General features: G+C 45.6%; 1 protein-coding gene across 2 annotated transcripts in view; it reads left to right on the top strand.

The window, feature by feature from the left end:
* The window catches only part of LOC124796347 (laminin subunit gamma-1), a 1176638-nt gene that overhangs the window by 826329 nt on the left and 335807 nt on the right, over positions 1-14502 (top strand). Inside the window, exon 1 of one of the 2 annotated variants that reach the window (XM_047260490.1) lies at positions 4062-4372. The exons of the other annotated variant lie outside the window; for it this stretch is intronic. Coding sequence (XP_047116446.1) covers positions 4267-4372 — 106 coding nt within the window. The 5' untranslated portion in view covers positions 4062-4266. Of the gene's footprint in view, positions 1-4061; positions 4373-14502 lie in introns of those variants that run through there. 2 annotated transcript variants of the gene reach the window in all.

A 14502-nucleotide genomic window follows, 5' to 3' on the forward strand; every position in this document is an offset into this window, starting at 1 on the left:
TGACACTTTCTGCAGGACCTGACCATCATTTTGCAGGACAATGCTCAAGCACGTACATTGCAAGCTGTTACTGATTTGTTTGACTGATGGGGCTGCTAAGTTCTATACCACATACTGCACTCCCCTGAATTAAGCCCTCATGAGTCCAACTAGATTTCTAAACTGAAGGAACCACTTCATGGCATTCGCTTCAGAACTGCTGCATATTCGTCGGGCAATAGACCGCGCAGCTCGAATTGTCAACACAACTGGCACTGCTAAGAGTATCCTACGACTTCTACATCGCTGGCAACGGGCTATACACAATGCTGGTGACTACTTTAAAGGTTAGTAAATCTTTGAACCACGTATCTATTTTGTACGAGCTGTAAATATACAGCTGCCACTATTGAAGTTCCAACCCTCATATATTTTCTGCTATCGAATATCGGGTGTGTGATAGTAAAGACACATAAATGTTTCGCCTCACTCACACTGGAGTGGCCCGAAAACCCACATATTTTTTTTCGACAGTCATCACTAAAGTTTAAGGGCAGCGGGACAATGCTAATGGTACCTGAAGTACCTTCTTTGACACTATGTAGTATAGCTTGCTGGTATAGATGTAGACATGGAAAAAAAATCTACAATGTGACTGTGGAGGCTGTATGATGCCCCAACGCCTTCTACTATCATTTGCCAGCTTTCTGACCCTTGGAGACGTTACTTCACATTGTGGAACAGAGAGGGGTAAAATGAAAGTTTCTGAAAGATAGAAACTAAATGATTCAATTATGTTTCAGTCTCGAAACTAAATTATTTCAAATGATCTTTACTATTACCACAGCTTTGCAACAGTCTAATACTGATTAGGGCCTATAACATTATTAATAATTACTTTTTCTCAATTTGTAGCATTAATGCGATTGAGGTTACAGGTTCCTCACCCAGTTCACCCACTACACACGTATGTTGTACATTGTCCCGTACATCAGTGATGATAAATGTGAGACATATTCAAAAAATACTAAATATATAAGCAAAATATCTTCTCCAAGTTGTAGATAATACCTGTAGCAGTCCATAAATTGCTTCATTACTCGCTTAGCAACAAATCATCATTTCCGTGGGCCTGTGTCCCACTGCAACGCCGGGTCGGCCCTGTTACTATGGATTTGGCGATCTTAGTGTCAAAGGGTGGCCGGATGCCTTTCCTGTCGCCACCCCGTACCCCCTCCCCCTTCCTGGGACGGAATTAGTGTACCCCAGCTGTCTGCATCTAGTGTAAGCCACGATATAATGCGAACGTTTTCAAATGTCTGTGGGTTATGTAACTGAGGCGAGACGTGGAGACCAGCCCGGTATTCACCTAGGGGGATTTGGAAAACCGCCTAAAAACTATATCCAGGCTGGCCGGCACACCGGCCCTCGCCGTTAGTCCGCCGGGCGAATTCGATCCGGGGGCGCATACCAAAGTCCAGGAAGCAGCGCATTAGCGCCCTCGGCTAACCTGGCGGGTTCGCCTCGCAACAGATAAGTGAATTAATTGACAACACAACACAGAAGTAACTACGTAAGGGCTACAGTAGTGCTGTACACATTATTATTATTATTACTACCTTTACTATTAGTAGGATGTGATCAGACACAATGCATTAACAACTTGTAGTCTTCCAATTTCTGCCAGTTCAGAAGTAAGGAGAGCAGCATTCAAGTGATTTACGAACAGTAAGTACAGTGCACACATTTTGTCTTCGTTGATTTTACACTGAAGAGCTAAAGATAATGCAACACCTTCTTAATATCGTGTGTAGATCCCGCGAGCACGCAGAAATACCGCAACACGGCGTGGCATGGTCTCGACTAATGTTAGAAGTAGTGCTGGAGTGAACTGACACCATGAATCCTGCAGGACTGTCCATAAGCCCGTAAGAGTACAAGGGGGTGGAAGTCTCTTCTGAACAGCACGTTACAAGTCATCCCAGATAAGCTCAATAATGTTCATGTCTGCAAAGTTTGGTGGCCAGCGGAAGCGTTTAAACCCAGAAGAGTGTTCCTGGAGCCAACCGTTGCAATTCTGGATGTGTGGGGTGTCGCATTGACCTGGTGGAATTATCCAAGTCCGTAGGAATGCACAATGGACATGAATGGATACAGGAGATCAGACAGGATACTTACGTACATGTCACCTGTCAAATGGTTCAAATGGCTCTGAGCACTATGGGACTTAACAGCTAAGGTCATCAGTCTCCTAGAACTTAGAACTACTTAAACCGAACTAACCTAAGGACATCACACACATCCATGCCCGAGGCAGGATTCGAACCTACGACCGTAGCAGTCGCACGGTTCCGAACTGAAGCGCCTAGAACCGCTCGGCCACCGCGGCCGGCCTCACCCGTCAGAATCGTATCTAGACGTATCAGGGGTCCCATATCACTCCAACTGCACACGCCTCACGCCGTTACAGGGCCTCCAACATCGTGAAGAGTCCCCTGCTGACATGCAGGGTCCATGGATTCATGAGGTTGCCCCCATACCCGTAAACTTCCATCCGCTCAACACAATTTGAAACGAGACTCGTTCGACCAGGCATCGTGTTTCCCGGTCATCAACCGTCCAATGTCGGTGTTGACGGGCCCAGGTGAGACATAAAGCTTTTTGTCGTGCACTGATCAAGGGTACACGAGTGGGCCTTCGGCTCCGAAAGCCCATATCGTTGATATGTAGTTGAATGGTTCGTACGCTGACACTGGTTGACGGCCCAGCTTTGAAATCCGCAGCAATTTGCGGAAGGGTTGCACTTCTGTCACCTTGAGTGGTTCTCTTCAGTCGTCGTTGGCCCCGTTCTTGCAGGATCTTTCTCAGGCCGCAGCGACGTCGAAGATTAGGTGTTTTACCGTATTCGTGATAGTCACGGTCCACTTGTGAAATGGTCATACGGGAAAATCCCCACTTCATCGCTACGTCGGAGATGCAGTGTCCCATCGCTCGTGCACCGACTATAACACCGCGTTCAAACGCACTTAACTCTCGATAATGTGCCATTGTAACAGCAGTAACCCATCTAACAACTGCGCCAGACACTTGTTGTCTTATATACGCGTTGACGACCGCAGCGCCATATTCTGCCCGTTTACATATCTCTGTATTTGAATACGCAGTTTCTTTGGCGCTTCGGTGTAAATAGGGTTGCAGTGTGCTTGTCAAGCAATGCAGTGGAATAATGTAGAGGAAGTGTGTTTTGTAACAAGTGCTCTACTGTGGATAATTAGCTTTCTTATCCGAGAAGGAGCTGTGAGTAGCATTTGCGATGCACCATGAATTCCTTCGTCTTTCATTCTAGCACACACACTCGAAAGCAAATATCATTCATCTTTCATGATTTAAAAACAAAGGTTTTCCAAGAAAAGTCTTTCATTCTACAGTCTAGTTAGTTGCCAAAGTTGGTGATAATATGGTGTGGGGGCAACATACGTCGTGGGGAGGAGGGAGGGGTGGGGAAAGGCGGCAATACTAGCTAGTGTCTAACCGCACTCAAGGGTCTAAGAAAGATTGGCAACCACTGTTCCAGGAGCTCCTCAACTGGCCTTACGTCACTGATTGCAACTCGTTCCAGTCTTCCCACCAAGGAAATAACAATCCCTGGCAATGTCGGAAATGGAGCTATAGTCCTCCGATTCGCTCTGTGACCATTCAGGAGAAAGAGTTACGGGCATATACAGAATAGAAAAACCAGGAAGAACGGCTACAAAGTGTGTACACGACGGTCGTCATTACAAACCCGCTACAGATTCTTTTTTTCCAGAAAGCAACAGCGGACCACAACAATTACGAGCGGAAGGCCACTCAGCGGCGGGACCTTACAGGCCGCTACCGCAGAGTCGCGCCGGCCCGTTCCGCGCGGGCAGCCACTGACAGAAATTACCGATCGCCGGGCGCCGCATCCGCAGCCACAGGTAGCAGGCAGCGCGTGCCCCGTTTTTTGTTTCCGCGCATCGCCGCCGTGGAGCAGCGGGCAGCGAGAGGCGCGCGACTGGGGCTCTGCCCTCCCCACCGCAGTGCCGCTCGGGCCTCCGCCGCGGACGGACGTTTGCTCGATCGCTGCATCACGTACCTACCTCCCTCGACTTCCGACCGCTGGCTGCCGCGATCGCGAGAGCTCGTGTGATATCTTCCATTGCCCAAAGAACGGATGAAGATTTGTCTCTTTCCGCAGGAACGCTGTTGTCGGTGATTCTTCGACAATGTGTGGATAACGTAGTGACCTGAACTATATAGTGTTGAATGACAATGGCGTCGCCGTGGATGTTCTCACTATTGTTGGTTCTCCAGACGGCGTCCGTGTGCGTTGCCAGCCAGTGGGACGGAGTGTCGTGGTTCTTCGATTCCTGTGAGTAGACCACGTTCAAGGTTATTGCCTTAATCGTAAGGCCCTGCCCTACCTTTAGACTGAGCAGGCCCAGATCTAAGAGGGGGGGGGGGGGGGGGAGAGGGCAAACCGGGGTATCTGTCCCGGACGGCATTTTCGGGGTTCGCCAAATTCATATTCTTGAAGGAAAAAAACTTGTTTCAGAAAGCGCCTAGCATCCAGCGCATGTTGGTATATCGAGTATTCATATGATTTTGAAACGCATCCCAGTTGGTTTTTGAACGCATTCTAAGTTGATTTCTGAATGAATCATAAGTTGATTTTTGAATGTGCCCATAGTGTACGTGATGTCTCTGACAGGGGAATCCCCGTCGTATCTAGAAATAAAACACTTTCCTGCAGGCAAATTAGGACGGGGGTGTATGTGCTGAGTCGAATAAACCTGAACGGGTGAAAGCCAATTGCTGTTTGTTTATGTGGTTGATTGTGTGTACGAATGATCAGCGTTGTTATAATTATTAGGGAAATCTGTAGATTCAAATTACCAGAATGGAAATAGACGACTAACAGGAATAACAGATAAGAAAGATTACATGTTATCTTCTCGGTGTATCCAGGAAGAAAGAAAATAATTTGCCAGATCGCTGCACTAGCAGTAGCACAGTCCCCGCTTCAAGTTCTATTCTCAGAATCGCGTGGAAAACGCAATAACACCTAACCGGATAATAAACGCGGGATAACTGTACCTGCGATCCTGGCATTTGGTGAAGTTAAGTGGAGGACAAGTTTTGACAATGGCAGGAATAGGTACAGAATTAGTGATGACAAGATCGTTTGTTAGAACGAGGAAGGAGAAAAAACAGGGACATCACAATTATAAGGAGGAATATGACGATTCCAAATTTATGTAAAAATATCGTACTATTAGTTTTCGATCTCACGCTTGAGAAACTGGAGCGTATGAATGAAATGTGAAACTATTTCCTAATACAAAACTTTCTGCTTGTAGTAGGCCTAATAGGCATTTGATTGGTACTTCGTAAATTACGCTCTGTCGCGTTATTTATGTAAACGAGGTACGTAAAATCACCATTTGTCCAAAACAGTCTCGCTTATTTGGCGTGTGCTGCAGTACTGGATAGGCCTGTCCCGTTTTATCTAGCAGTCTGTGACAAAATAGACGTAATCACATCGACAAACCACACCAGTTACTATCCGTATTAACAGCTTTTTCAGTTTTAGACGACATTCTGATTTTTCATATAGCAAAACCTTTGACGTGATAGATTCCTTCGCAGGAAGAAAAGCACACCATGTAAAGCTGTAGCAAGAGTAGAGATGAAAAAAATGCTGGGACCTAAGGATTGAAGAAATGTGTACTATCTTGCTTGTCTCTTGTCTTTACTAGTTTTGTGTTTCCTATATTTAATTTTGCGTCACACAAAAGTGAAAGTTATTAGCTAATAGGCAATAAATAGTTCAAATTTTCTGAAGAGGTCTTATTCTCCTGGTCACAACTAATCCCACCCAGTACCGATTGTGAGTTTTTTTTAAGGGGGTAGGATGTCAAATCTGCCGACTGGGAGCAGGAGAAGCGCCACAGGATATTTTAATTTCCACTGTCCTTGAATATAGATGTGATGTAAGCATACACCTTTCAATTCCACAGAACGAAATACAATGAAGTGCGATACAAGAATACTGTGTGAAGGGGCGTGGCACTGCACTCTGGCACACTTAAGACCGAATAACATTTCTTACATTTCCTCGAACATATATGTTTTATATATCATGCCCTTCAGAAAGCTGAGCGCTATAAAATGAACATATTTTTGAAATATCGACTTTTTTTAAATTTTTGACGTCCTATCGCAAACACTGCAGGGGGGCACCACTATCAAATTTTTGACCCGATTCGGAAATATAGTAGACCCGGGGCTGTGACTCAGCACCAATCAAAGTATTATTAATTAATTAAAGTACGGTTATGTAGTAAAAAACGAAACTTGTGATCGCACTGAGGATTTCTTGGCATGGAGTAAGAAGCGTTTTATTTCGTATGGAAAGTGATGAAATGTCGTGTGGCTAGGGCCTCCCGTCGGGTAGACCGTTCACCTGGTGCAGGTCTTTCGAGTTGACGCCACTTCGGCGACCTGCGCGTCGATGGGGATGAAATGATGATGATTAGGACAACACAACACCCAGTCCCTGAGCGGAGAAAATCTCCGATCCAGCCGGGAATCGAACCCGGGACCTTAGGATTGACATTCTGTCACGCTGACTACTCAGCTACCTGGGCCGGACGTATGGAAAGTTATTAACCGATATAGAGGTTACTAACACAGACATGCTCCAGAGAAGTGTGTTAGGACGGTTGCTGTTCATGTTATATGCAGATTATAGTTTGTCTCAGGAGGAACGGTCAATATCCAGCGACATGAAAGGAACGATCATTCGAAGCAAAAAAGTACAGTAAACATGGTCTCTGAAATGCACACCTTAAGATCTATGAGCACTTCTTCATTTTAGATGCAGTAAAACAAATCTCTTCTACTGCAGGCTCTTTGCTTTCCATATTTTGACAGGAAGTAGTAAGAACCAAAACAAGAAAAAAATGTCCGGTAAGCAATGGCTTTAAAATGCACTCGTAATAGCTGTAAACTCTTGTTTAGTAGAAGAGATGTTTCACAATTGCAAAGATGAACAAGTACTCATAGCTCTTAAGGTATGCACTTTAGAGCCCATGTTTACTGGACATTATTTCCTTGTATTGGTGCGTACTGCCCATACTACCACCCCTCAAAATATGGAAAGCAAAGAGCTCCTCGTAAAAAGATATTTGTTTCACAATACTGAAAATGAAAAAGTGCTCTTAGCTCTTAAGGTATGTATTTTGCGTTGTATAGCCCATGTTTACCAGTAGTTTTTGCTCTGAATAATCGTTCTTGTCACATCCATGAATTTTGACTATTCCTTCTGGGACACCCTGTATCAGAGACGTAACAGACAGTATTAATAGCATCGGCAGATTTTTCGCGGTTGATGCGGTTTTCTATAACGAAATACTATCTGAAAAACGCTGCACATACAGTCAGTCAGGGGACTCAGAGGCGACAAAATTCAAAACTTGTCAATTAAAACCCATACGGTGAGTTTAAACACGTTTCGTGTCCCAAGAACTAAATTTGTCAAGAAGTACGCAAAACACTGATACTTGTCTACTTAGTATTTTCAGTGAATTACCTGCAAAGCAAGCATAAATCAATAGTATACGCAAAGTATATCTTTTTCTGTTACTAATAGGAATGTGGGTGCCATCTTCTTAAGTCAACAATGTGAACTCACAACCTCAAATGATTAAGTCCACAGTAATCAGCGATTATTGAAATAAAGCTAGAAAAGTCAACAAAAATGATTTATACACACTTCAGTAACTTTAAATTGAAACTGAAAATTCAAAATCGGAAATAGGAAAAAAAGGAACGATTTAGCATATCCAACAAAAATGCCACATTAATACCCTTGCCAAGTGGAGAAACAGGGAATAAACTTTAGAGGCTTATTCAACTTTAATTTCATCTATAACACTTTGTTTGCTTATAAAACTCCTCATCTGCTCTCGTTAATGGATGTATTGCATTACCTTCATTATTTCTATTTTTTAGTGTCGATTGGCATGACTGAAGTTGTTCTGAAGGCTACGTTTTTACGGGTCAGTTATGTAAAATGTAACCCAAATGAATGTGGGAAATCTTCCGGTTGAACCAAATTTTAGCACCGTAGGATTGCGTCACTCTGGTGTGTCACATTACTGTGCAGCACACCAAATGGAGTGCAGAATTAGTAGCTCTGTGACTGCATGTGGCGGTGTGATACACTCACAGACTTTCAGAAGATCTCAATCCTGGAGAGCACATTTTTTCGACTTTGAAATTTCGCACTTTTTTCCCTCTCTTCTAGCGCAGAAAATTGTATTTTGTTTTTCGACTGATGTGTTTGGGTATAATAAAGTACAGATATACAGGGTGTTACAAAAAGGTACGGCCAAACTTTCAGGAAACATTCCTCACACACAAATAAAGAAAAGATGTTATGTGGACATGTGTCCGGAAACGCTCAATTTCCATGTTAGAGCTCATTTTAGTTTCGTCAGTATGTACTATACTTCCTCGATTCTCCACCAGTTGGCCCAATTGAAGGAAGGTAATGTTGACTTAGGCGCTTGTGTTGACATGCGACTCATTGCTCTACAGTACTAGCATCAAGCACATCAGTACGTAGCATCAACAGGTTAGTGTTTATTACGAACGTGGTTTTGCAGTCAGTGCAATGTTTACGAATGCGGGGTTGGCAGATGCGCATTTGATGTATGGATTAACACGGGGCAATAGCCGTGGCGCTGTACGTTTGTATCGAGACAGATTTGCAGAACGAAGGTGTCCCGACAGGAAGACGTTCGAAACAATTGATCGGCGTCTTAGGGAGCACGGAACATTCCAGCCTATGACTCGCGACTGGGGAAGACCTAGAACGACGAGGACACCTGCAATGGACGAGGCAATTCTTCGTGCAGTTGACGATAACCCTAATGTCAGCGTCAGAGAAGTTGCTGCTGTACAAGGTAACGTTGACCACGTCACTGTATGGGGAGTGCTACGGGAGAACCAGTTGTTTCCGTACCATGTACAGCGTGTGCAAGCACTATCAGCAGCTGATTGGCCTGCGCGGGTACGCTTCTGCGAATGGTCCATCCAACAATGTGTCAATCCTCATTTCAGTGCAAATGTTGTCTTTACGGATGAGGCTTCATTCCAACGTGATAAAATTGTAAATTTTCACAATCAACATGTGTGGGCTGACGAGAATTCGCACGCAATTGTGCAATCACGGCATCAACACAGATTTTCTGTGAACGTTTGGGCAGGCATTGTTGGTGATGTCTTGATTGGGCCCCATGTTCTTCCACTTACGCTCAACGGAGCACGTTATCATGATTTCATACGGGATACTCTACCTGTGCTGCTAGAACATGTGCCTTTATAAGTACGACATAACATGTGGTTCATGCACGATGGAGCTCCTGCACATTTCAGTCGAAGTGTTCGTACGCTTCCCAACAACAGATTCGGTGACCGATGGATTGGTAGAGGCGGACCAATTCCATGGCCTCCACGCTCACCTGACCTCAATCCTCTTGGCTTTCATTTATGGGGGCATTTGAAAGCTCTTGTCTACGCAACCTCGGTACCAAATGCAGAAACTCTTCGTGCTCGTATTGTGGACGGCTGTGATACAATACGCCATTCTCCAGGGCTGCATCAGCGCATCAGGAATTCCATGCGACGGAGGGTGGATGCATGTATCGTCGCTAACGGAGGACATTTTGAACGTTTCCTGTAACATAGTGTTTGAAGTCATGCTGGTGCGTTCTGTTGCTGTGTGTTTCCATTCCATGATTAATGTGATTTGAAGAGAAGTAATAAAATGAGCTCTAACATGGAAATTAAGCGTTTCCGGACACATGTCCACATAACATACACTCCTGGAAATTGAAATAAGAACACCGTGAATTCATTGTCCCAGGAAGGGGAAACTTTATTGACACATTCCTGGGGTCAGATACATCACATGATCACACTGACAGAACCACAGGCACATAGACACAGGCAACAGAGCATGCACAATGTCGGCACTAGTACAGTGTATATCCACCTTTCGCAGCAATTTTATCCCATGGAGACGATCGTAGAGATGCTGGATGTAGTCCTGTGGAACGGCTTGCCGTGCCATTTCCACCTGGCGCCTCAGTTGGACCAGCGTTCGTGCTGGACGTGCAGACCGCGTGAGACGACGCTTCATCCAGTCCCAAACATGCTCAATGGGGGACAGATCCGGAGATCTTGCTGGCCAGGGTAGTTGACTTACACCTTCTAGAGCACGTTGGGTGGCACGGGATACATGCGGACGTGCATTGTCCTGTCGGAACCGCAAGTTCCCTTGCCGGTCTAGGAATGGTAGAACGATGGGTTCGATGACGGTTTGGATGTACCGTGCACTATTCAGTGTCCCCTCGACGATCACCAGTGGTGTACGGCCAGTGTAGGAGATCGCTCCCCACACCATGATGCCGGGTGTTGGCCCTGTGTGCCTCGGTCGTATGCAGTCCTGAATGTGGCGCTCACCTGCACGGCGCCAAACACGCATACGACCATCATTGGCACCAAGGCAGAAGCGACTCTCATCGCTGAAGACGACACGTCTCCATTCGTCCCTCCATTCACGCCTGTCGCGACACCACTGGAGGCGGGCTGCACGATGTTGGGGCGTGAGCGGAAGACGGCCTAACGGTGTGCGGGACCGTAGCCCAGCTTCATGGAGACGGTTGCGAATGGTACTCGCCGATACTCCAGGAGCAACAGTGTCCCTAATTTGCTGGGAAGTGGCGGTGCGGTCCCCTACGGCACTGCGTAGGATCCTACGGTCTTGGCGTGCATCCGTGCGTCACTGCGGTCCGGTCCCAGGTCGACGGGCACGTGCACCTTCCGCCGACCACTGGCGACAACATCGATGTACTGTGGAGACCTCACGCCCCACGTGTTGAGCAATTCGGCGGTACGTCCACCCGGCCTCCTGCATGCCCACTAAACGCCCTCGCTCAGAGTCCCTCAACTGCACATACGGTTCACGTCCATTCTGTCGCGGCATGCTACCAGTGTTAAAGACTGCGATGGAGCTCCGTATGCCACGGCAAACTGGTTGACACTGACGGCGGCGGTGCACAAATGCTGCGCAGCTAGCGCCATTCGACGGCCAACACCGCGGTTCCTGGTGTGTCCGCTGTGCCGTGCGTGTGATCATTGCTTGTACAGCCCTCTCGCAGTGTCCGGAGCAAGTATGGTGGGTCTGACACACCGGTGTCAATGTGTTCTTTTTTCCATTTCCAGGAGTGTATTTTCTTTCTTTTTGTGTGAGGAATGTTTCCTGAAAGTTTGGCCGTAGCTTTTTGTAACACGCTGTATACACAATGTAGCATAGCTTCCTAGTATTTAGCTCTCTCGTGTAAAACTGAATGCAAAATCAGCGAACTAGCACGGGATTTTTCTTTTCCACAGATTACTGTCGTGGTGCAGCTGTACATCAAGCGCAGGGGGCGTCCTTATGACAGTTGGGGACAGATTACTGGCATGCATTCTGCCACCATGTTAATTTTTTGGCAATTGGCGCCAACGTGTTAGAGCAGCTCATGTCTGCAGTATGCTAAGATCGAAGGCATTATTACCGCACGGTTCTGTAAAGGTTCGTTTCCGGCGCCGAAACCTCAGCCGTGTAACTCCCAGTGATCTCAGTGACAACTAACAAAACCCAAGATGCAAAGTAACGCTGAAGCTGCTGGATTTCTCGGTCGCGGTCGCCAGCGTTAAATCTACAGTTTAGTGGAATTGCAGACGATGATTGCTTCAAATTCTATAGAATTCTGTAATGAACAGAAAGCCTGTACCCAGATTCCAGGAGGGGCAGATGCCCCCTCTTGCCCCCCGACGCCTCCTGGGTGTCCATGGGAGCAATGGGAAGTACACTCCGCAATGCGCTTCGTACTAGCTTGTAGAGATGTAGATGTACCTCTAGCTCTAACTCAGCGCATTACGTCAATGCCAGTATGCAAGGACAGACGACACTAGCGTGTATAACAACGCCAGAAAATAACTGCCCTTCCTTTTTCTTCTTCTTTCATTCAACTGGTCGACAGAGGAGCGTTCTTAAAACTGTTGTGAGTTTTCGTGAAATTATTGCTTGTTTGGAGCATGTAAAACAATTATTAATACGAAAGTATCATTCTAACCTTTTTGGGAGCGTAAGGAGTCTAATAAACGATAAGTAGTACTTCCACCTTCCTGCCCAACCCCAATTACGTTTTTCGTAGTTTGTATACGAGGTCGGTGATTATATAGTAAAACAAGTCAACGTTTGTATTGATGACAGCTTTACGTGTAATTTTAATGTAAATAATGTCCACCCAAATAGTCGAGAAGGTATGTCTATTACTTAATACAGCTTTTCTATACATACGTTGCAATTTTAACTGTCAGAATGAAACTTGCGTTAATTATGGTTCGAACATAGACATCGGTTTACGCTACACATCGAACTTTATGTCGTATTCATATTCGTTGGCTTCGTCAATTCAAACCCCAGTGTCTCCTTCCAACCTCCAACAATGCTGCAGGTCAGCGTGTCACCAAGACCAAGACAAACATCCACAGCAAGCTTCAGAGGGCATCGTAAGGAAGATTCGGCACCATCTCAGAATAGCGCGATAAGGTATCTACTAAGTTTTCGGCACGTTTAGGAAAAGCGTCTTCGATCAGACTTGAAACAAACTTTCTTCACACATTGTAGAAGTGTACAGACAGTTGCTTCCTTTGCGCGTCATCCGATGACAGAACAGGATGGCCTCTTGTCTTTCGCTGTGAGATGTAAATGTGGATACTGAAAGAATGTCTAACAAACACAATGTCAAACGTTTCTTAGAGAGACCTAGATATTGGAAGAGTGTCTGACAAACACAATGCCGAAGGCTCCTTAGAGATACCTATGGTCGAATCTGACACGATTTATTTACAGAAGAATGGAAAAGCAGGTAGGAGCGAACTTGAGGAAGATCAGTTTCTGTTTCGTAGAAGCAGGAATACTCGAGGATGTACTGACCACACGACTTATCTTAGAACATACGCTGAAGAAAGGCAAACACACATTTATAGCATTTGTAGACCCAGAGAAAGCTTTTGACAGCGTTGACTGGAATACTCTCTTTGAAATTCGAAAGGTAGCAAGGATAAAACACAGGCAGCAAAAGGTTATTAACAACTTGTACAGAAATCAGACAGCAGATACAAGAGTTGAAGAACGTGAAAGGGAAGTAGTGATTGAGAGGGGAGTGAGACAGGTTTGTAATCTATCCCCGATTTTATTCAGTCTGTACACTGAGCAAGCTCGGAAGAAAAGCAACGAGAAATTTTTGGAAATTGAATTAAAGTTCACGAAGAAGAAATAAATACTTCACAGTATGCCAATGACCTTGTAACTGTGGCAGAGATGGCGTTTGATTTGGAGCAGTAGTTGTACGGAAAATGAGTAGGCAGCGCCTTGAAAAGAGATTACAACATGAACATCAAATCATGGGTAATGAAATGTAATTAAATCAAGCGATGTTGAGAGAACTATAAGGGGCAGTCAAATAAAAGCGAGATAAATGCAAAACAGTAACTGATCATTATTTTAGAAGTAATCGCCGTAACTGTTAATACAGTCATCCCACTATTTGACCAGGCGGTCGCTGCCTTCATGGAAAGAAGTTTCCGGTCCTCTACGGAACCATCATTGTGCTCAGGCGTGCACCTCTTCTTCCAAAGCAAATGGGCGGCCAGGAATGTCTGGGCGAATCCACATATTGCCGAGGTTGTTCCGACTACGCTGCAGAAGTTTTGCTGGGAAGCCCTTACACATCCTCCGTACAGTGCCGATCTCTTCCCACGCGATTCCCATATTTTTGAAGTCCTGAAGAAAGATAGCCGTGGCTGTCGATTTGCTTCGGAGGAAGACGTGCAGGCCTGGGTACAATCATGTTTCCACAGGCAATCGCAAACATTTTTCCTTGGAAGCACTGACTGTCTTGTATGACACTGGGGTAAAGGTATTAATACACTACTGGCCAATTAAGTTGCTACACCACGAAGCTGACGTGCTACAGACGCGAAGAAGATGCTGTAATATGCAAATGATTAGCTTCTCAGAGCATTCACACAAGGTTGGCACCGGTGGCGACGCCTACAACGTGCTGACATGAGGAACGTTTCCAACCGATTTCTCATACACAAACAGCACTTGACCAGCGTTGCCTGGTGAAACGTTGTTGTGGTGCCTCGTGTAAGGAGGAAAAATGCGTACCATCACGTTTCCGACTTTGATAAAGGTTGGATTGTAGCCTATCGCGATTGCGGTTTATCGTATCGCGACATTGTTGCTCGCGTCGGTCGAGATCCAATGACTGTTAGCAGAATATGGAATCGGTGGGTTCGGGAGAGTAATACGGAATGCCGTGCTGGATCCCGACGGCCTCGTATCAGTAGCAGTCGAGATGACAGGCATCTTAT

Source organism: Schistocerca piceifrons, chromosome 4, assembly GCF_021461385.2.
Source record: "Schistocerca piceifrons isolate TAMUIC-IGC-003096 chromosome 4, iqSchPice1.1, whole genome shotgun sequence".
Lineage (NCBI taxonomy): Eukaryota > Metazoa > Arthropoda > Insecta > Orthoptera > Acrididae > Schistocerca > Schistocerca piceifrons.